Source organism: Pipra filicauda, unplaced genomic scaffold (assembly GCF_003945595.2).
Source record: "Pipra filicauda isolate LSUMZ 115617 unplaced genomic scaffold, ASM394559v2 scaffold640_size194452_pilon, whole genome shotgun sequence".
Classification (NCBI taxonomy): domain Eukaryota; kingdom Metazoa; phylum Chordata; class Aves; order Passeriformes; family Pipridae; genus Pipra; species Pipra filicauda.
The window spans coordinates 34,474-55,009 of NW_024104799.1; the positions used below are offsets into that span (position 1 = coordinate 34,474).

Here is a 20,536-nt window from a genome sequence, read left to right on the forward strand (position 1 = left end):
CAGAGAGACGGGCACCGTGGAGCCACCCCGACTTCATGAGCCACCCAGAGACACGGGGGCTCCACAGAGCCTTGCATGGCCAAACCTCCTGCAGCTGGCCTGGGACAGGGCTGCTCTGCAGGCACACAGATCTCTCTGCGGGTTTGGATCCCTCTGTGGGTTTGGATGTCTGTGGGTTTGGATCCCTGTGCCAGGGTGGATGCCTGCAGCAGGGCTGGGAAGCTGCTTTCCGGCAGCTCTCCACCGCTGAACTCCTTCTGTTCCCTCTCCAGGTTCCCCCTCACCCTGCTCACATCAAACCCCTGCTGGGCAATGAAGACCCCCCAGGGCCCTGTCCCAAAGCCACCAGAGCCCTCACTGTCCCCCTCAGTCTCACGGACACCCACCACACTCGGGGGACTCGTCGGAGCCGTCGCCGCAGTCGTCGTCGTGGTCGCAGACGAAGTGCTTGGGGATGCACTGCCGGTTCCCGCACATGAACTCCCGCTCATCACACGTGTTGTTGTACACTGCAGGGAGGCACCACCATCAGCCCCTGCCCTCCCCCTGGCCCTCCTGCCCCCCCCAGACCCTCGGGCACTCACGGCAGCCGGCAGCCAGGGTCTCGTCGGCTCCGTCCGCACAGTCCTTGTCCCCGTCGCAGAGCCAGCGCTCCGGCACGCACACGTAGGTGCCCGGGCACTGGAAGGATCCCGAGCTGCAGGTGGTCAGCCCTGGGGAAGGGAGGAGAAGGAAGGAGCCTGGTCACCTCACTGCTGGAGGACCGGCACATCTCCAGGGAGCCCCAAGATCCAGAGTTCAGGGTGGGAAAGGGATGGGCAAAGGCAGGAACACGGCTGTGGGAACACAGCAATGGAGCAGGCAGGGACTGAGAAGGGGGAGAGGGGCTGGGGCAGACTCACGGCAGCGACTGTCCTCGTCAGAGCCATCCCCGCAGTCATCAGCCCCATCACACACCCAGAGCTTGGAGATGCAGCGGTGGTTGTTGCACTCAAACTGCACAGGGTAGCAGAACTTGTCTGGGGGAGGAGAAGAGGGGGATCAGAGCGAGGTGATAAGGGGAGGAGATGGCAGCAGAGCACGGCCAGGCGGGGCCAGACAGGCTCCGGGAGCCCAGGGGGGTGCTGGACTGGGACTCCCTGCCCTGGAGCTGGGGAGGTTCCCCTGAGCACTGTTTGGGGCTTTAACAGAGAGGTTGGAAGTAAAAATGGAGCTGAAGGGAGCCCTAACTGGCCACGTTCAAACAGGTCACAGACACCTGTGTGTGCACTGAGCAAACCAGCACACGAGGCCGTTCATACCCCGGTGTGTGAGTGAGACCACGGGAGGGGAAGAACCTGGGGTCTGGCCTTTGGCAAAGGGATGTCAGGGAGAGAAGAGGGCCCTGCCCACCCTCCAGCCCCACCACCCGTGCCAGGGCCCGAGTCGTGGCTCTCCCCACCCTGCCGCTCACTGCAGTGGGTCTCGTCCTCGCCGTTCTCGCAGTCGTCCTCCTTGTCGCACGTCCAGGTCATGGGGATGCACCTCCCGCTCGGGCAGGCGAAGTAGTTGGCTGGACACTTGGGCTTCCTCGCGCCTGGCGCGTGAGGAGAACATCAGCGTGGCCACATCCTGCCTCCCCCTGACTCAGAGCTGAAGGATTCCTCCCCCAAAAATCCCCCCGAGGTCCCACACCCCGGCACCCTCCAGGCAGGAGCTGCGAGGGCACAGGACGAACCGTCCCGGTGGGCAAACAGAGCCCCCGTGGCCCAAACAGACCCCAAAGGGTCGCAGCCAGCTGGAGGGTCAGCACCACCCCCCTGGTCCCCCTGGTCCCTCTCCCCCCCCTCTCACCGGGGCAGTTGCGCTCGTCAGAGTAGTCCCCGCAGTCGTTGGCGCCGTCGCACACCCAGCTGGGCGCGTAGCACAGCGAGGTGTGCTCGCACTTCTGGAACGTGGTGCCCTTCACCCCCAGCTTGAAGTAGCTGCTGCAGTCGGTGGCGGCTGCGAGGAACCACGGCAGGAGCCCCGGTGACACAGCAGGACCCACAGCAGGACCCACAGCAGGACCCACAGCAGGAGCCCCTGGTCCAGCTCCCGCTGCCCCCAGCGCCTGTCCCTCTCCACACAGCACCCAGCTGGCTGCCCCACATGTGCCCTGAGGTTCCAGGACTGGGGGGGTGGTGGATGGTGGGTGCCGAGCACGGCACGGGGGGGCTGCAGTGGTGGGCTGGGGCTGCCTCAGGTGCAGGAGCGCCGGGGCTGTGGGACGGGAGCAGGGCCCTCCTCCCTTCCCAAGCCAGCACAGATCCCAAAAACCCAGGTCCCCACCACGAGCACCGAGGGCAGGAGCATCCCCAGAGCCAGGGGAGGGCCAGGGGCCAGGAGCTGGGGCACTCACTGCAGTTCATCTCATCCGACGCGTCCTCGCAGTCGATGAACTGGTTGCAGCGGCTGGAATTCCCGATGCAGGTCCCGTCCCGGCAGCGGAACTCGGTAGCAGCACAGCTGGTCTCTGCCAGGGGGAAGAAGCCCGAGCAGCGGGTGAGGTTGGGAGGGGGGACCCCAGTGCACACCCAGCCCAGGGCACCCACTGGCGCTGCAGAGGGGCACCCACACACCCCCACTGCCCACACAGCTCTGGGCTCTCATCCCGCACTCCCAGCTCTGATCCCCTTCTGGATGAGACCCAGTGCCTCTTGGCAGCCTGAGCCCCTCTCCCTGGCACTACCAGTCCCGGACAGCGCTCTGGGAAGCTCCTGACCATCCCTGGCAGTTTGGGAGCGAGTGGACAGGTCCTGCTGCCCGGAGGGAATGCTGCCTTTGGGATGCCTGGGAGCCATGAGGAGCAGTGACACCGTGCCCTGCGCCCCTGCTGGGTGTCACACCGCCCTTCTCGGGAGGCTCTGGGTGCTGCGTGCCCACGCCCAGGAGTTTTTCCTCCCAGCTGTCATTCCGTGAGCTTTACAAGCAGCACGAGCTTGACCTTGGCTCTCCGTTCAGCCCCGGCTCTGCTCTGCTCCTGTCAAGCTGACGGTCACTCCCTCCCGCCGCCGCTGTCCCCGTCCCAGGCAGCTGACGGAGCCCTGGCAAGGGCTGGCCGGGTGCCAGGCAGACACTCACTGTTACAGGGCACCTCGTCCGAGTTGTCCCCGCAGTCGTCGACGCCGTTGCACCAGAAGCGACTGGCGACGCAGCGCCCGTTCATGCAGTGCAGGAAACCCTTCTTGCACTTGCGGCTGCCTGCCGGGGAGGAAGAGGAGGAGGAGGAGGAGGAGGAGGTGAGCACAAGGGAGGGCGGGCACCCCCGAGGGTCTCAGATCCTCAGGGACCCTTCAGCAGGGGAAGAAACTACAGAGCAGGATTAGGGAACCCGCTCCTCTTGCTGGGCTGGCCACTCCAAGGGGTGAGGGCTGGTGTTGAAGGAGGTGCTGCAGCCCCCACCAGCTCAGCTCGAGGTGTCCCACTCTCCAGCCTGCCCCCCAACACTGGAAAAGGTCTGGAGACCTCAAAGCCTGGCTGGGTGCACCTCTGGGAGGGCAGGAGTGACTGAGAGCACCTGAGGGACATGAGGACACTCCAGAGTCCTGGTTCCCTTTGCCAAGCAACCCTGGCAGTGCTCAAGGCCATGCTGGACAGGGCTCGGAGCCACCTGGTCTAGTGGAAGGTGCCTCTGCCCATGGCAGGGGTGTGGAATGGGATGATCTTTAAGGTCCCCTCCAACCCAAACCCGTCTGTGTTTCTCTGAGCAGAGCCGAGGGCTCGCACGGGGTGTCTGTGGGTGCCAGGGTGTGTGTGTGGGTGAGCAAGGCAGCAAGAGGAGGAACCTTACTGCAGTAGGATTGCTTCTCGTCCGACTTGTCCTTGCAGTGCACGACGCCGTCGCAGGTCCGGCTGAAGTCGATGCAGTCGCCGTTCCCACACTCAAAGTCCTCGTGAACGTTGCAGGTGGAATTCAGGGCTGGGGAGGGCACAGGGAACGTCAGCTCTGCCAGGCTGAGATCGGCCTCTCCCCCTCCACTCCCCGCTCCCTCCCATGCCCTCACCTTTGCAGGTGAGATCCTCCTGCAGGACCCGCTCCCCGCGGCAGGAGCAGTTGACGTGTCCCTTGGCGGTGAGCAGACACAGGTCCTGGCAGCCGCCGTTGTTCACCCTGCACAGGGACAGCTCACCTAGGACAGAGGGACAGAGGTCACAGGAGGGACAGACCCAGCAGTGCCTGCCCCTCATCCGCCCTGCTGGGGCAAAGAGAAGTCGGGATCCCTCCCCAGGCTCTTCCCACGGGGCTACAGGGGCGCAGGGGACACCCGGTCTCCCCGAGTGGCTTCCCCTTCCCCTGGCCTGCAGACAGGCTGAGGGGCAGAGCTGGGGAGGCTGCGGGGACGGGCAGAGGGTCCTTACAGCTGTCGGTGTCGTTGGCCACGGCGATGATGCCCATGGGCTGCTGGGGGATGTCCACGCGCAGCAGCTTCATGTCGGTGCCCACGTACTTGTTGGCGCGTTGCACGGCCCGGCGCACCCAGTCCGTCCAGAAGATGTAATCGCCGTACACGGCCAGGCCAAAGGGGTGCACGGGCTCCGACTTCAGGATCACCTGCCGGGCACAGAATGGTGGAATGGGCTGGGGTGGAAGGGACATTGAAGATCACCCAGTTCCCAGCCCCCTGCTATGGGCAGGGACACCTCCCACTAGACCAGGTGGCTCCAAGTCCCGTCCAACCTGGCCGTGAACACTTCCCAGACTCCACCACCTCCCTGGGCAGCCTGTTCCAACATGTAACAACCCTTTCCATGAAGAAATTCCTTCTGATGGTCAAGCTGAACCTCCCCTGGTGCAGCTTGAGGCTATGTCCTCACTTCCCAGGGACACAGGCGAGCCGTGAGCAGGAGGAACCTGCTGTGAGACACAGTCCCACAGCCCCCCAAACACAGAGTGCCCTCCCCTGGGGGATGTCTGATCTCCCCCAGCCCCGGGGATAGCTCTGCTTCCCTCTGACCACGCTCCAGCCCCAGTTTGGACACTCTCCTCCCCGTCAGGACTCACGTGGCGGTTGGAGCCGTCGTACTCGCAGCGCTCGATCTTGTCCAGCGTGGCATCAGAGAAGTAAATCTTCTCGGCCTTGTGGTCGATGGCCAGCCCGTTGGGCGTCCGTATGTCCTGGTCGATGATGATGAGCATGTTGGCACCAGAGAGGGTGGCTCGCATGATGCTGGGGTGCTGCTCGTTCCAGTTGGTCCAGAACATGAGGCTGGAAGGGGAGAGACACCCTCTGCAGCCCCAGCTCAGCCCACCCCTCCACAGCTGGGGGGCTCCCGGGGACTCAGGGATGGATGGGACATCATTCCCACACAAAAGGGAGTGGGAGGGGGAGGAAAGAGGCTGCTGCAGCCAGCTGGGAGATGTGGCACCCCGTGGATGGGGGTGGGACAGGGGGCCTGTTGTTCCGTCAGGGTGCTGAAGGATTCATGGTGAGGGGGGCACACGGCCCTTCCTCCCTGGGCTCCAGCCCTCTCTGTGCTGGGATCCAGAGCTTCCACCCCAGGAAGGGGACCCCTGGGGGGGGGCTGGCTGGACCCTCAACAGCCACTCACTTCTGGCACTCATCCAGCACGAAGGCGCGGGGGTGATCGTCCCCCGACATGGTGATCACCGTCTCCCTCTCGAAGGCCCCGACGCGACTCTGGTCCACGGTGTGCCGGGTGATGGTGGACGTGGTGTAGCTCGTCCAGTACAGCGTGTCCCAGCCACGGTGATACGCCAGCCCCTCCACCGAGCCCACGTCTGCGGGGGGGACAGGCAGGGGTCACCTCCAGCCCCAGAGGCTGCCGGCTCACCCCACACAGCCAGAGCTGACCCTGACTGCAGGACATTACAGCCAAAACGACCCCCGGAGGCTTGGGCTGCTGGTAACACCACGCCAAGGGGGATGCTTGGTGGGGCTGGGGTCTGTGCTCGGGGTGAGCAGACACCACAGCAGGCAGAACTCTGCTGCAGCGACCCTCCCTTGCAGGAAGGCTGAGGGATGGACACCTATGATGCTACAAGGACTTGAATTTGGCTCTCAAGCTCCAAACCAGCTGGACCTTGCTCCAGGTCCACAGCAGCAGCTTTGGGAAGAGGAGGGTCCCCCACTGCCAGGGGAGAGCTGAGCTCCAGGGGCACAAAATGACGAGGCAAAGCCTCATGGTGACCAGGGAAGTTGAACTGTGCACCCATCCTTCCTCCCTCATTAACACTCAGCAAAGGGTTTAATGAAGCAGCCGTGAGAGCTGGGCCCTGCTCTCCCATCTCAGCGATAAAGCCACGGCAAGTGCTGCTGTGAATCTGCTCATTAGCAGCATGGCCACGGCCCTGGCTGAGGGAGCTCCTGGAGCAGCAGCCATGGTTCTTTCAAGCTGCTGCAGGTACCAATAAACCCAAGCAAGTGCCAGGTGAGGGCTGGGGGTGAGGCCAGGGCTGGGCACAGAGAGGGTCAGGGCTCAGGGCGCTGCCTCAGGAGGCGAATGCGAGCGTGGAGCTGACCCTGAGTTTGCTGCAGTGCCTGTTTCTAGAGAGAGGCACGCCTGAGCCTCGTGACACGCTCTCCGTGCCAGAACGAGCTCTGCAGACTGCTCCCAGTGCCTGTGTCCACTTCCAGAGGCTCCTCAGAAACCTCGCGGCTCAGCCCGTGCCCGCCGCCGCCCCGAACGCCCCCAAAAGCACCAAAACGTGTCATCCGAGGGACAAAATCCCTCGGGCTGGGAGGGAGGGAGCGCAGGACGAGGTGGGGGAGGACAGGGAGAGGGGTCTGGGGGCAGACACAGACGGGGAGCCCTGGGCCACTCACTCTCCACGATGGTCTTGCGCCCCGTGCCGTCGTCGTTGATCTGCTGGATGTTGCCGAAGTGGATGTCGCTGTAGAAGATGCGGTTGCTGCCCTTGGAGCCGTAGCGGTAGTCGAAGGCCAAGGCGATGACGTTCTTCATGTGCTCCGCGTCCTCGAAGGGCTTGATGGGCGCGTTGAGGTTGTTCTCGTCCGAGAGGTGGATGCTCTTGAGGATGGTGCGCTCCGAGTACAGCAGGTACCCGTCGTAGTCCCGGCAGCTCACCCCGTCCTCCGACAGCATCCCGTGGGCGCAGGCGCACGTCCTCTGCCCGCCGCCGCGGAACAGGCAGAGCTGCTGGCAGCCCCCGTTGTTCTGGGCGCAGATGTTGGTGCCTGCGGGGGGGAGAGGGGGGGACTGGGTGAGGGACTGGGCAGAACGTGCCCACTCGGCTGGGTTTGGCTCTCCCCGCTCGGCCCACGGTGCGACGCGGCCCCGACGAGGACACGGCGACCCAGTCGTTTCCATCCCTCTCCCCACGTGAGGAGCTCAGCCCCTCCCGGCACGTGGGGCTGCCCCCCATGCCTGGACTCTCACCCTTCTGCCGGGCCCGGTTGAAGACTTTGATGTCCTTGAGCTGCACCCCGATGCCAGTGCGCAGGGACACCGACTCGGTGGCGTTGTCCTTGTTGCCTCTTTTGATGGAGCCGTTGGCGTGAGTCCTGAGGAAAGGCGGAGTCACCAAGTGACCAGCGTGGGACCCGGCCCCCCCTTTTCACTGCACCTGCCAGCTCCCCCCACCCTCCACACAGCTGGTGCCCAGACACCCCCAGGCCCCCTGGCATCGCACCTATCGCTCCAGTAAATGTACTCCTCGAAGACTGACACGGAGAACATGTCCATGTTGTTGCTGGACAGGACAACCTCCCGGTTCTCCCCTGTCTCCAGGTCGATCCGTTCGATCTTGTCTGTCCGGGCATCGCACCAGTACAGCTTCCCATCCTGTGGGGAGGAGAGAGCATCCCAGTTGGCACCGGGGTGGCACCACGGCACCCTCTGCACCTCCAGTGGGACATCCCACGATTCAGGAGACCCCCCTGGACAACTCTCCTGAGACTCTGGAGCCCCCCCCACCATCAGGACACAGGTGCAGGGACCCTCGGGACCAGCTCCCTCCTCCCAGATGCCGACTGTACCTCGTAGTCCACGGAAATCCCGTTGGGCCAACTGATGCTGACGTTCACCAGCACCATGCGCTCGGTGCCGTCCAGGCGCGAGCGCTCGATGCGGGGGTACTGCCCCCACTCTGTCCAGAACAGGTACCTGAGGGGACAGCAGGGACATCACCACAGGGATGGCACCAGGAGCAGCATCCTGGGGCCCTTTGGAACAAACACCCCTCCCCACCCCCCCATCGGGATGTCAGTCTGGATCCTCTGGGCTTGCAGACCCTGCACCTCCATCACTCCCTGGATCCAAACACCCCTCCTCTCCCCGGGACTCTCTCCAAAGCCGGAGCCAGGCTGGGGAGGCTCCACTTGGATTTTCTGATGTGTTGGCACCCACCAAGTCCCAGGGGGCCCCAGGGAGCTCAGCCCATCACTGAAAGCAGGGTTAAACCCAGCGTTTGGACCCGCTGGTGGGGCAGGAGACCTGCGAGTCCTTCCCTGCTGTATGCAAACACCAGCTCTGCAGGGAGCTGTGGGAATCTCTGCTCCACACCCACCCCCCAGGTGCTGCCCCTCTCTGGGAAGGGCTTTGTGCAGTCTCACCCCTTCTCTGGATGGACGGTGATGGCCCGTGGCTTGTCCAGCCCCTGCGAGATGACCACGTAGCGGAAGGACCCGTTCAGCCGGGCCACCTCGATGACATCGAAGCCCTGGTCCGTCCAGTAGATGTTTCCTGCAAGAGGGGACGGTGAGCCCCCGCACGAGCCCCGCTGCCCCCGCTGCCCCCCAGCTCCGGAGCCCCCTCCCACCGGCGATCCAGTCCACGGCGATGCCCTCCACGCGGCCGATGCCGTTGGTCACCACGTCCTCGCGCCACGTCTGGTCCCGCTTGGCCCGGCTGATGGTGCTCAGGCCCATGTCCACCCAGTAGATCGTGTCGTTCTCTGAGAGGGACGAGGAGGCGGGAGGGGGGTGTCAGACACCGCCCCTGGGGTCACCCAGGAGTGGCACAGACCTGCACCCCAGGGCCCCGAAACCCTCCTTCACCCAGCGCTGCCCAGGGGGGATGTTCTGGGGCAGAGCTCTGCCAAAGTGGGGTCTGGAGCTGGATCCCTCAGGCTCCCCCTCCCCTGTCTCTTCCCAGCCCCCCTGCCCTGTTCCCAGCCCTGCATCACCTGCATGGAAGTCGATCCCCACAGCCAGGGAGGTTCCCGACACCGGCACGAGAGCATCGGACTTGTCGTTGGGGTCCAGGGGAATGCCCCGGATCCCCTCGTGGACCGAGTACAGGAGGAAGGAGCCAACACCTGTGACACAGGTGTGGGGACAGTCAGACATCCCATAAACCACAGGCTGTCCCTCCACCATGGAGAATTGTGACAGCTGCTCCGTGGAGGAGAATGAGCCCGGCAGGGCTCCGTGGGCCCATCCCAGACCTCCCTGGGGGCTGAAGCCCTGGCATAGCCCATTCCAGGGTCCTGCCCCACTCCAGGGCACAGGAGAGCACGAGCGAGGCCCCTTCTCACCACCCACCACCCCCCTTTTGTGCTGGCAAAGGCTCTGCGGCGCATCTGGGTCAGGGCAGCGCTTGTTATTCAGCCCCTGCCCTGACCCAGATGGTGCAGAGCTCTGCCAGCCCCCTCCAAAAACACCCGGAACACTCTGCACACAAACAGCCTTTGAGAGGCCCTGGCAGTGCCCGGGGAGACGGCGGCGAACGCGGCGGGGACGGGGGATCTGCCCAACCCCGCTCCCGGTGACCCAAACCCGCTGCCCACAGTGAGGGTCCCACCTCTCCTTGGGGGGCTCCCGTCGTGCTGTCCCACTCCCCTCCTCCAGGACGCACTCAGGGGGCAGCAGTGCCCCCGTGCTCATCAGGGACAGTCCCTGCAAGGGTCTTGCTGCCACCTGAGCCCACAGCCCCTCCAAGCCCCGCAGTGCCCCCCTGGTCCCCAGTGCCCCCCCGCACAGGCACACTCACCCTCGCAGGACTGCTGCCCGCTCTTGAGGCTGTAGCCCGCCGTGCACATGCAGGAGCGGGAGCTCTCGGAGGTGGGCAGGCAGAGCTGGGAGCAGTCCCCGTTGTTTTGGCTGCAGGGGTTGGTCCCGGCTGCGGCAAAGAGAAGGGGGTGAGGGGCTGTGGGGAGACAGGGAGCACCCGCCAGGGCTGGGCCAGGCAGTGCCCACACGAGATGAGGGTGCCCTGCGCCGGCCAGCACGGATGTGGCACGAGGGCGAGGGCCGGGCTTGGCACAGCTCTCAGGGATGGGGCCACCTGGCCACCAGGGAACAGCCGAGCAGTGCCTGGCCCTGTGGGGTCTCTGCCCCAGGACCCCCCGCTCACCCTGCTGGATGCTCTCGTCGTACACCTTCATGTGCATCACCAGCGTGGTGCTGTTGCGCAGCACCGTCACCTCCGTCCCGTCCTTCTTGTTGCAGGTGCCCATCCTCTCGGAGGCCTGGTCAGCCCACCACAGCTTGTCCCCTGGCAGGAGAAGGCAGGAGCGTGTGGCAGCGTTCCCCATCCCCTCCTGCCCCCGCTGAGGTGGGAGAGGTGGGCACGAGAGCTTGGGCAGGGCCAGGAGACAGGGAAAGGTGTCCCCCTTCGCCAGCCCTCACCCATGATGGCCAGGGCCGTGGCCTTGCTCAGCTGGCTCCGCACCGACTCGATCACCTCCAGGTTGCTGCCATCCAGGTCACACCTGTTGATGGTGCCATTGCCAGAGCTGATCCAGTACAATTTGCTCTCCGGGTAGTCGATGGCCAGGCCTGGAAAAGACGGGAACATCAGTGTCCCAGTGGCCCACAGGGACTGCCACTGGCCAGGAGGTGGGATGGGACTGGCGGGGCCATGAGTGATGGAGAGAGTGGGCAGGTGAGGTCAGGGTGACCCAGCACAGGGCAGCTGCCACCCCCCTGGGGAGCCAGAGCAGGCACTTGAGGCTCTGCGGGACAGCAAGGTGAGATGGGGGGTCCCGGGGGGTCCGTACCGACAGGTCCCTTCTGGTTGGTGAAGAGGAGCGTGCGGTTGCTGCCGTCCATGTTGGCCACGCTGATGTTGTCCCCGTCTGTCCAGTACAGCTTCCTGCACGGTGAGGGGACGATGGGTGAGGGACACAGTGCCAGCACCCCCTGGGCCCTCCCAGCCCTGTGCAGCCCCTCGCCCCCGGCGCAGGACCCAGGAGGGGGTCTGGGGTCTGCCAGAGCCCTGTGCACACCCAGAGCAGCACATGCTGGTGGGTTCACACTTATCCACAGCCTGTTCTCCTCCACACACGTGTGTATGGACACACATCACATGCCCCCATCTCCTCTCACACACCTCCTACACGTGCTGACACACAGGGAGAGCGACCTGTTCTCTCCTCCATCACACATGTGCACTGTCACGCACACACATGTGCCTGTGCACACACCTCCTCCTCCTCCTGGGATGCTCCCAGCCCAACCCCAACCTGCTGGCACCACATCCCTCCAGACTCACCCCCGGAGGGGGTGAACCACCAGGCAGTGGGGCTTGTCCAGCCCCTGGATCACGGCGTTCTTGAAGGAGCCGTCCAGCCGGGCCACGTTGATCTGCTTCTTGTTGGCGTCGTAGCTGGTCCAGAAGAGGTTTCTGGAAACCCAGTCCACGGAGAGGCCGTGAGCGTTGGGCAGGTCTGCAAGGGAACGGAGATGGGAGCTCGTCAGCTGGGAGGACGGGGCTGGGATGACGCTCGGACGAAGGGGAAGGGCTGATCTCGTGGATCTGAAGGTTCTGGAGGGCCGGGGGCGACGGTGCCCCACACCCACCCGCAGACACGACGGTCTCCACGCCGGTGCCGTTGATGAAGGCTCTCTTGATGGTCTGGGTGCGGACGTCTGACCAGTAAATGCGCTGCTCCAGCGCGTCGTAGTCCACCACGGTGACGTTGTCGATGTCAGGCACGGTGAAGGAGATGATGTAGTTGTAGTAGGGGTTGTCGATGTCCACGCCCCGGATCTCCATCTGCCGCGCGTACAGCAGGAACTTCTTAAACTCTGGGAGAAGGAGAAGAGGGGCAGCGGTGGGACCTCAGTGACCGAGCACCCGCTCGTCCCTCTGGCCTGGGGGGCGCAGGCAGACCCCTACCATAGCAGGTCGTGTTGTCCTTGTCCAGCTTCATGAGGTGGGGGCAGGCGCAGGACAAGGTGCGGTTGTAGTTGATGAGGCAGAGGTGGGAACACGGCCCTTTGCCCCCGTTGGCTTCGCAGGGATTAGGAGCTGCAAAAGGGACAGGACTCAGTGACGTCCCCGCCTCTGAGGCCCCCGAGAGCTGCAGCCCCCCCAGTCCCTGCCCACCCCATTGAGGAGCTTGGGCCATCATCACCTCATCCCCCACAGGAGTGGGAGCGGCGCCCACCCGCTGCTCTGAGTGGGTGTGGGCACAGACCGAGCGCTGGCACCATCCCTCCCCCTGTTCCCCCATCCCATCCTGCCACCTCCGCTCCCCCAGCCTCACCCAGGGGCTGCCGGGAGGGGTGATACACCTGCAGGTCGAAGGGCTGCGTGTTGGTCCTCTGCACCACCGTCACGTTGTGCCCCGTCCACTTGTTGGCCTTGGCCAGCGTGTTGGTGCGCCAGTCGGTCCAGTACACCTCCCCCCCGTACAGGGTGACAGCAAAGGGGTGGGACAGGTACTCGTGGCCCCGCAGCACCTCGATGTGCCCCGTCCCGTCGTACAGGGCTGAGTAGATGGCGTCCGACCTGCCCGGCAGAGAGGAGGGTGAGGGAGGTGGGGAGGGGGCGCTGCGGGGTCTTTAACCCAACAGTAACAACCTGCAGGGTCTGAGCAGCTGCTGATTTACACCGGGGATCCAGGGAGGAGAAAACCCAGAGCAAGGGCTGGAGTGCGTCAGGAGACACAAACAGAGCCCACGGCGCAAGGGCCTCTCGCTCCCAGCCCAGCACAACACTGGAGGGAGGGGAAGCCCAGCCTGGGAGGGATGGGGAGGCAGACCCGGGGGTCCTGGCCCTACCTGGCATCGATCCAGAGGATGCGCTTTTCCAGGTAGTCCACGGTGAGCCCGTTGGGCCACCCCCCCGAGCCCGTCTCCTTGTGGATGGTGCGCCGGCCCGCGCCGCTCATGGAGGCGGCCTCGATGCGGGGCAGGCTGGCGTCCCAGTCTGTCCAGAACAGGATCCTGCCAGGAGGGACAGCGAGGGGCACCGTCAGCACAGGAGCCCGTGGCCTCGTCCCCCCGCAGGATCCCGGGCTGGCAGCGTGTCCCGGTGAGCGCCGGCCCCTCACCCGTAGCGGGGGTCCAGGGCGATGGCGCGGGGGTGCTCGATGTCCCCGGCCAGCAGCGTGGTCCTCATGGTGCCGTCCAGCTTGGCCACCTCGATCTGGTCCAGGTTGCTCTCCACCCAGTAGATGTTGCCAGCGATCCAGTCCACGGCCAGTCCCTCGGGGGTGGCCAGCCCATACTGTATCACCACCTCGAAGCTGGTCAGAGCTGTGGGACAGTGTGAGAGCTCAGGCTGGTGCCTCTTCCTGGGCCCATCCACCACCACCACCCCACTCTCAACAGCTCCACCCAGCATAATTGGGGGCAGTGATGGGGGGACTTGTCCTCCCCAGATGGCATCTGCCCCCTGTCCGTGGTCCGAACCCCAAAGGGCTCAGCCCCCCACCCATGATCCCAGCTCTGAGCTCTTGCTGCCCCACTGTGGGAGCAGCAACGATGGGGAGGGGGCCCAGCTCTGTGCCCAGCTGCTGGGCTGCAATTACCAGCAGGGAAGCACTGGGAATGCTAATTAACTCCTGCATAACGAGAGCAGAATGGGATCAGCTGCCACATCACTGCAGGTGTCACAGAGTCACTGATCCCAGACCTGCAGCCCTGCCTTCCCAGCCAGCAGCCCCCCACGCCCCAAGGCTCCGCACCCCCGTTCTCCAGCAGCTTTCCCCTGTAGATCTTGTCCTCCACCACGTCGGTCCAGTACAGGGAGCTCTGGTTGAGGTGGAAGTCCAGGGCGATGGTGTTGCGCAGCCCGGGCACCAGGACACTGTAGTCCCCCCGGTGCAGGTCGATGCGACGGATCTCGTGGCGGTTGGAGAATATGATGAACGGCTTGAAGGGGTCTGGGGGGAGCAGGGACGGGTCAGAGGGGGCACGGACAGGGCAGGGGATCGTGTGCCCAGCTACGGGCACAGCGAGGGGTCTGCTGTCAGCAGGCAGGACCCAGCCACGCCCATCAGCGCAACCCTCAGCTCCGTGAGAGGACAAATCCCCACCCGAGGCAGCCGGGGGGCTGCTGCCAGCCCCTGCAGCCCCCCCTTCACACACCCAGGCTGCGGCAGCTCTCGCCGTCGGGCTCCAGCATCCAGCCCTCGTAGCAGGAGCACTTGACGTTGTACTTGTCCTGCTCGCACTTCTGGCTGCACTTGAGGTGCTTGGCACAGTAGCTCTGGATCTGGCAGGTCTTGTTGTCGGCGCCCAGCTCCATGCCCAGGGGGCAGGAGCACACGATGCCCTCGCCGGGGGCCACCGTGCAGTTGTGGCTGCAGCCGCCGTTGTTGAGGGAACACTGGTCTGGGGGGACAGGACGGGCTCTCGTCACCTCCCGGTCACCTCCCGGGACACGCCGCGTCCCCGCCCCTTCCCCGCGCTCACCGCAGAGCTCGCCCTCGTCGGAGCCGTCGCCGCAGTCGTCGGAGCCGTCGCAGAGCTTCTCGGGGGGCAGGCAGATGGAGGTGTTGTTGGCACAGGTGTGCGAGGGGGGTTTGCACACCAGAGACTCGCAGTTCTCCTCGTCAGAGTTGTCCTCGCAGTCGCTGTCCCCGTCGCAGACCCAGGCCTTGCTGATGCAGCGGGCTGAGGGGGAGGGCGCGGGGAGGGGGCAGAGCAGACCCAGAGGAGACGTTATTCCAGGCACTTGGGGTGCTCCAGAGCCGGTGTCCCTCCACCCCTTGTCCCCGACCCGCCAAGGCAAGTCCCAGCCCCTTCCCCAGGTCAGAGGGGGAGAAGGGATCCGAGGGCGACGCCATCCGTCGAGATCACGGTTTGTGGGTTGGCTGCTCGTGTTCCCCCATTTCCCCGGCGCTGGGAAGGTCAGCTCAGCACCCCCTGCGTGGGTCCCCTCCCTCCCCTTGCTCTCACCCGAGTCCTTGCAGCCAAACTTGACGTTGGGGTCGCAGACGTGGGTGACGCCCTCGCAGTTCTTCTCGTCGCTGGAGTCCATGCAGTCGGTGTCGCCGTCGCAGCGCCAGCGCATGGGGATGCACAGCCCGTCCAGCCGGCACTGGAACTCGTCCGCGTGGCACCCCCCGGGCGGGCGCGTGGCTGCGGGCAGGGGCACTGCTCACTGCCTGCGCCCCGAGGAGCCCGGGGGCTCGGGGGTGGGGGGGATCAGATGGGGGTTCCCCGCTCTCAGCCGGCAGGGAAAGAGCCAGGGACACCCAGAGGCGCAGGAGGGGGATCCGGGCGCTCAGGGCGGGCAGAGGAAGCCGCAGAATTCCCCGCCTGGAAGCGGCGGGGCTCTGCTCGGGGAGGGGTCCCTGCTCGGGGAGGGGTCCCTGCTCGGGGAGGGGTCCGGCTCTCCAGGCCATGCCTGCGGTGGGGGGTCCGTGTCCCCGCGCCCTCCCCCGTGCCGGGGCTCACCCTGGTTGGTGCAGTTGGCGTGGGTCTCGTCGCTGTAGTCGCCGCAGTCGTTGTCCCCGTCGCAGGTCCAGTGCACGGGGATGCAGCGCCCGCTGTTGCACTTGAACTGGTTGCTGGAGCAGGAGTGGCTACAACCCGCCTCGTCACTGTTGTCCCCACAGTCGTTGTCTGGAGGGGGAAGGGAGCGGGCAGGGGGTCAGCGGGCACCCGACAGGGAGGGGGCTGGCGGAGGAAGAGCAGGAGGGAGGACAGCAGAGACCCCCCCGCTGGAGGCAGCGGTGGGGGAAGCAGGGAACGACAGGGACACGGGGCAGAGCACGCCAGCAGACAGGACATGGGGTGACAGCAGCCCCTCGGCGCTGGCGGGGGGACCCCCACCAGAGACCAGAGACCCCCGGCCCTCCCACCCCCCTGTTTGGCACAGCACCAGCAGCGCACAGAGAAAATGAAACACAGAAACTGCATAGATCAGCCATGAACCTGGGGAGGCTCCGCTCCGCTCCGGGGGGAGCAGGGCTGGGGCACGGGGCGCTCCTCGGGGGGTGCACCCACGGGGAGGGGGCTGGCACAGCCAATTGGGGGGGTCAGATTGCCTGGAGGAAACCCCCTGGCCCGCTGATGGGCAGGGGGAGCTTCGGTCTGAGGGTACCAGGACACTGGCAATGCAGCCCCTCTGCTGGTTCAGCACGGGGGGCCGGGCATGGGGACCACGACAGGGCTCCATTCCACTGGGGATGCCCCATCCGAGCCTGGCCAAGGTTATTGGCTCCTGGTGCCTCATGATGGGACAGGGACCATGGCACAGCTGGGAACAATGGCACTGCTGGCTGTCACACGGCCTCACCAGCAGCTCAGCTCCTGTACCTGCAGCCCCGGACTCCTCCGGGCTTCCACCAAGAGAAGCTTCCCAAGTGACTCTGCTTGGTGAGCTGGGAGGGACACTGGGTTCATTCCCTGGCACCCAGCACATCCCTCCCACTGCTGGAGAGCAGGGGGGGCATCGCTGGAGAGCGTGGGGGACATTGCCAAGGCACGGGGGGGCATTTCCAGGGAGCTTGGCAGGCACTGCCAGAGAGAGCAGGTGGCATTGCCAGAGGCACAGGGGGCATTGCTGGAGGCACAGGGAACACTGCTGGAGGCATGGGGGGCATTGCCAGAGGCACAGGGGGCATTGCTGGAGGCATGGGGAACATTGCCAGAGGCACAGGGGCATTGCCAGAGGCACAGGGGGCATTGCTGGGCCTCCAGCAATGGGGGGCAGAGGCATGGGGGGCATTGCCAGAGGCACAGGGGCATTGCCAGAGGCACAGGGAATGTTGCTGGAGGCACGGGGGGCATTGCCAGTGTCCAGAAGAGCAGCCCCACGGGGCTCGCAGCCCTTTGGAGGGGCAGGTTTGGGGGCTCAGGGGCCAGGTGGGGGTCTGGTGCATGTTGATCTATGCACTAACCGGTAGGCTTTGGACAGTTCTTTTCGTCAGAGCCATCCCCACAATCTTTTTCTGAAACACAGAACCACCAGACAGGAGCGTGGGCACAGTGACAAACACAACACACCACGGCACAGCGGGCGGCACAGAGACACCGGGACGTGGACACGGACACGGACACACACACAGGCTGGGCAGGCACCGGGGGGCGAGACCAGAAGCAGCAGAGGGGGCTGGGGGAGCAGGGGCAGCCGGGCTGGGGGAGCCCTGGGGTGCTACAGCTCCTGCCCCGGGCAGGCCTGTGGCTGCATGAAGGGCCTTCACGCCATGGCCTGGCTGCCACGGTGGGGGATCCCAGGAGAAGGGACCACCCTCGGCAGGGCCAGCTCTGAGGGAGCTCAGGAAGGCTCCAGGGAGAGTCCTCCACCCACAGCTCCGCTAATCCCCAGGGCTCATCCAGTGTCTCGTCTGCTCTGAAGCCACTAATTAAACATAACGATGCAGAGCGGCTCAAATAAACTTGTGGGGAAGCAAAGCAGCCTTGGGGCAAACCCTCTGTCCCAGGCCTGGCCCTGCAAACATCCGAGGGCAGATGAGAGCTGACCAGGAGAGCTTTCCTGCCCTCCCTGGGGCTGCAGGACGTGGCTGAGCCCTTCCAGCTGCACCAGCCGCTCTGTGCTCAGCTCCAGCTCTGGGGCAGAGTTTTGGAGACCTTTCAAAGGGCGTCAAGGTCTGAAACGATCCCTGCCAGGTTATTCCTGCAGCACACACTGCAGTGGGAGCGGCCGAGGGAAATGTGGGGCTGGAGATTGCAGGATGTGCTCGCCTTTGCCTCACCCCTGCTCCCTCTGGGACCTGGGCTCTGCCCTTCAGCACAGGCTGAGAACTGGCCCTTGCCCAGGCGGGGTCCCTGCCAGGCTGCACCCCCGCCTCGGGTCTCGCCGTCCCCACAGGAGCAGTGTGGGGTCCGGGCCGGGCTCTCACCGTTGTCACAGCGCCAGTTGATGTTGATGCAGCGCCCGTTGTTGCAGGTGAACTGTGTCAGGGGGAAGCAGGTCGGGTAGGCTGCGGGGGAGGCAAAGGCACCGTGAGCACGGGGACACCCCATGGAGGGGTGAGGGGCAGCACCCCCAGAGCCCCCCGTGCTCCCAGTGCTCCCAGTGCTCCCAGTCCCACTCACCACACGAGGCCGACTCGTCGGAGCGGTCCCCGCAGTCGTCGTCCAGGTCACACGTCCAGGAGATGGGGATGCAGCGGCCGCTGGCGCAGGAGAACTGGTTGGGGGAGCAGGTCCGGGCTGGCCAGGGAGGGACACACAGAGCATTAGTGGCTGGTGCTGCCTTGCTTTGCCAGGGGAAGGTGGGGAACAACCCCCGGGCTCCTGCGAGGCACAGCTGAAGCCAAGGTGGGCACAGGGATGTGCGAGATCCCGACACCTCGGCCCACGGGGAACAGCAACGGCTGTGGCTCAGCAAGGACTCTCCCACGGCTCCCTGAGGACAAGGCAGGCCCCTCACCTGAGCAGGTGGAGTTGGACTCGTCCTCGTTGTTCCCGCAGTCGTTGTCCCCGTCGCAGAGCCAGCGGTTGGGGATGCAGCGGTTGTTCTTGCACTTGAAGCGGTCCGAGGGGCAGGTGTGCTGGTCTGTGGGGGGACACCCGCTCAGGACCTGCCCCTCATCCCACCCCATCCCTCCTCCACGTCCAGTGCAGGAAAAATAGACAGAAAAGGGCTGGAGCCTAAGGCAAACTGGGGGTCAGGATCCCAACCACCATTTCTCCCTTCAACCACACTCAATCCCGCTCCCTTCCTCCAGCTGGGGACAGGATGGAGGGGTCCCGGCTGCCCGACCCAGCCCCAGCCACCGGCCCCAAACCCCAGCACGCAGGAGGGGGTCACGCACGGCAGAGCTCGGGGGCCTCGTCGCTGTTGTCCAGGCAGTCGTTGTCCCCGTCGCACTTCCAGCGCTCCTGGATGCAGCGGTTGTTCTTGCAGGCGAACTCCCCGGGCTGGCACTGCGGCGGGGGGATGTAGGACGGGTTGGCTGCCGGGGGAGAGCACAGCGAGGGTTTGAACAGGGTGACCACGTACAGCGGCCCGTGGGGAAAGGGGGTCCCCGGGGGGGTCCCCGGGGGGGTCCCAGGGCAGCCTACCCTGACAGGTGACGGAGTCCGAGCCCAGGATCTGGTCCTCGGCGCAGGCGCACTGGCGGCCCCGGGGGGTGGCCAAGCACAGGCTGCTGCAGCCCCCGTTGTTGACGCGGCACTTGTTGGAGCCCACTGTGGAGGCAAAGAGGGGTGAGGAGATGGGACCTCCGTGCCCAGGGACCCCTGCAGACCCACGGGGGTGTCCCTGGACTCCTGGACGCCCTCAATGGACTCCACAGTCGGAACCCAGCTGGAGACCCCAGCTCACGAGGCCACGGGGACCCCTCAGGGGACACAGAGCCTGGTGGAATAGGGGTGGGAGAGGGAGGGAGGGCTGCAAGGGCAGGGGATGAGCGCCAGCAGAGTTTATGGACAGAAAGACAGCGTGCATGGGGATGGCCCAAAGGAAGCAAAAAGAGGTGGGGGGGCTGCTTAGGCAGGGCTCACCCTCACCCCCCAGCCCCATCCCTGCTCCAGCCCCCCACCTTGCTGCTGCTGCGCGTCGTACATCCGGATCTCGAAGATGGGCGGGCGCTCGTTGCGGAGCAGGCTCACGGCCTTGGAGGCCTGGTCCAGCCGGTAGATGCTGCCGCTGCGGTACTCGGTCCAGAAGAGGAAGTTGCTGTAGTGGCACAGCCCGAAGGCGTGGTTCAGCTCCGGGCCCTCGTACACGATCTGCGGGCAGGACGAGAGGCTCCGTGAGCCGGGACGGACACTGGGGGATGAGGCAAGGGATGATGGAAGGGGAGAGAGGGAGGCAATGCCCCGGCTGCCCACAGCCCCAGCGCTGGGGTGATCGGTGTCCCGGGGCCTGTGGGACCCCCACTCGCCTTCCGCTCGGTGCCGTTGAGATAGACCATCTCGATGCGGTCGTAGAAAGCATCCACCCAGTACAGGATCTTGGCCGGGATGTCCAGGCTCAGCCCGTTGGGCCACAGGACGGTCTTGGAGGTGATGAAGATGTTGCGGTTGGAACCGTCCATCCAGGCCCTCTCGATCTTGCCCCTCTTGCTGTCCTTGGGATCCTCCTCCCAGTCCGTCCAGTACATCCACCTGCCACAGACCCTAAGCTGAGCCCTGGCCCCGTCGTCACAGCTCGTGACAGTGCAGAGACCCGACCACCTCCCTGTGGCCGTGCCGCCCCCACAACCAGCCCTGCCCACCCCGGCACCCGCACCCGTTCAGGGGGTCCACCACGATGGCGCGGGGGTGCGTCATCTTCCCCTCGATCAGCGTCTTCCGCGTCTGGGCGGCCTTTTCCAGCCGCGCCACGCTGATGGTCTTTTTGGGGCCATCATCTGTCCAGTACAGGTTGTTCCCCATCCAGTCCACAGCGATCCCTTCCACGTTGTGGATGCCTTTGGGGAAAAGCCGGAGCGGGCACGTCA

General features: G+C 65.3%; 1 protein-coding gene across 2 annotated transcripts in view; it reads right to left on the reverse strand.

The window, feature by feature from the left end:
- The window catches only part of LRP1 (LDL receptor related protein 1), a 74,388-nt gene that overhangs the window by 17,478 nt on the left and 36,374 nt on the right, over positions 1 to 20,536 (reverse strand). Inside the window, exons 12-53 of one of the 2 annotated variants that reach the window (XM_027727335.2) lie at positions 20,326 to 20,506; positions 19,979 to 20,201; positions 19,634 to 19,823; positions 19,155 to 19,280; positions 18,905 to 19,045; positions 18,520 to 18,645; positions 18,183 to 18,299; positions 17,987 to 18,067; positions 15,576 to 15,743; positions 15,075 to 15,257; positions 14,589 to 14,789; positions 14,262 to 14,507; positions 13,859 to 14,056; positions 13,223 to 13,427; positions 12,951 to 13,115; positions 12,434 to 12,678; positions 12,064 to 12,195; positions 11,745 to 11,972; positions 11,437 to 11,611; positions 10,943 to 11,037; positions 10,572 to 10,721; positions 10,297 to 10,437; positions 9,934 to 10,062; positions 9,128 to 9,259; positions 8,762 to 8,896; positions 8,556 to 8,685; positions 7,980 to 8,106; positions 7,634 to 7,785; positions 7,381 to 7,505; positions 6,807 to 7,178; positions 5,572 to 5,761; positions 5,024 to 5,228; positions 4,381 to 4,573; positions 4,026 to 4,151; positions 3,812 to 3,940; positions 3,103 to 3,222; positions 2,381 to 2,494; positions 1,834 to 1,983; positions 1,454 to 1,576; positions 903 to 1,019; positions 585 to 713; positions 387 to 509 (exon numbers count right to left, since the gene is read on the reverse strand). In XM_027727335.2, the coding sequence (XP_027583136.1) occupies positions 387 to 509; positions 585 to 713; positions 903 to 1,019; positions 1,454 to 1,576; positions 1,834 to 1,983; positions 2,381 to 2,494; positions 3,103 to 3,222; positions 3,812 to 3,940; positions 4,026 to 4,151; positions 4,381 to 4,573; positions 5,024 to 5,228; positions 5,572 to 5,761; positions 6,807 to 7,178; positions 7,381 to 7,505; positions 7,634 to 7,785; positions 7,980 to 8,106; positions 8,556 to 8,685; positions 8,762 to 8,896; positions 9,128 to 9,259; positions 9,934 to 10,062; positions 10,297 to 10,437; positions 10,572 to 10,721; positions 10,943 to 11,037; positions 11,437 to 11,611; positions 11,745 to 11,972; positions 12,064 to 12,195; positions 12,434 to 12,678; positions 12,951 to 13,115; positions 13,223 to 13,427; positions 13,859 to 14,056; positions 14,262 to 14,507; positions 14,589 to 14,789; positions 15,075 to 15,257; positions 15,576 to 15,743; positions 17,987 to 18,067; positions 18,183 to 18,299; positions 18,520 to 18,645; positions 18,905 to 19,045; positions 19,155 to 19,280; positions 19,634 to 19,823; positions 19,979 to 20,201; positions 20,326 to 20,506 (6,738 nt within the window). Of the gene's footprint in view, positions 1 to 386; positions 510 to 584; positions 714 to 902; positions 1,020 to 1,441; positions 1,577 to 1,833; positions 1,984 to 2,380; positions 2,495 to 3,102; positions 3,223 to 3,811; positions 3,941 to 4,025; positions 4,152 to 4,380; positions 4,574 to 5,023; positions 5,229 to 5,571; positions 5,762 to 6,806; positions 7,179 to 7,380; positions 7,506 to 7,633; positions 7,786 to 7,979; positions 8,107 to 8,555; positions 8,686 to 8,761; positions 8,897 to 9,127; positions 9,260 to 9,933; positions 10,063 to 10,296; positions 10,438 to 10,571; positions 10,722 to 10,942; positions 11,038 to 11,436; positions 11,612 to 11,744; positions 11,973 to 12,063; positions 12,196 to 12,433; positions 12,679 to 12,950; positions 13,116 to 13,222; positions 13,428 to 13,858; positions 14,057 to 14,261; positions 14,508 to 14,588; positions 14,790 to 15,074; positions 15,258 to 15,575; positions 15,744 to 17,986; positions 18,068 to 18,182; positions 18,300 to 18,519; positions 18,646 to 18,904; positions 19,046 to 19,154; positions 19,281 to 19,633; positions 19,824 to 19,978; positions 20,202 to 20,325; positions 20,507 to 20,536 lie in introns of both variants that reach the window. The other variant, XM_027727334.2, reaches the window with a different exon arrangement.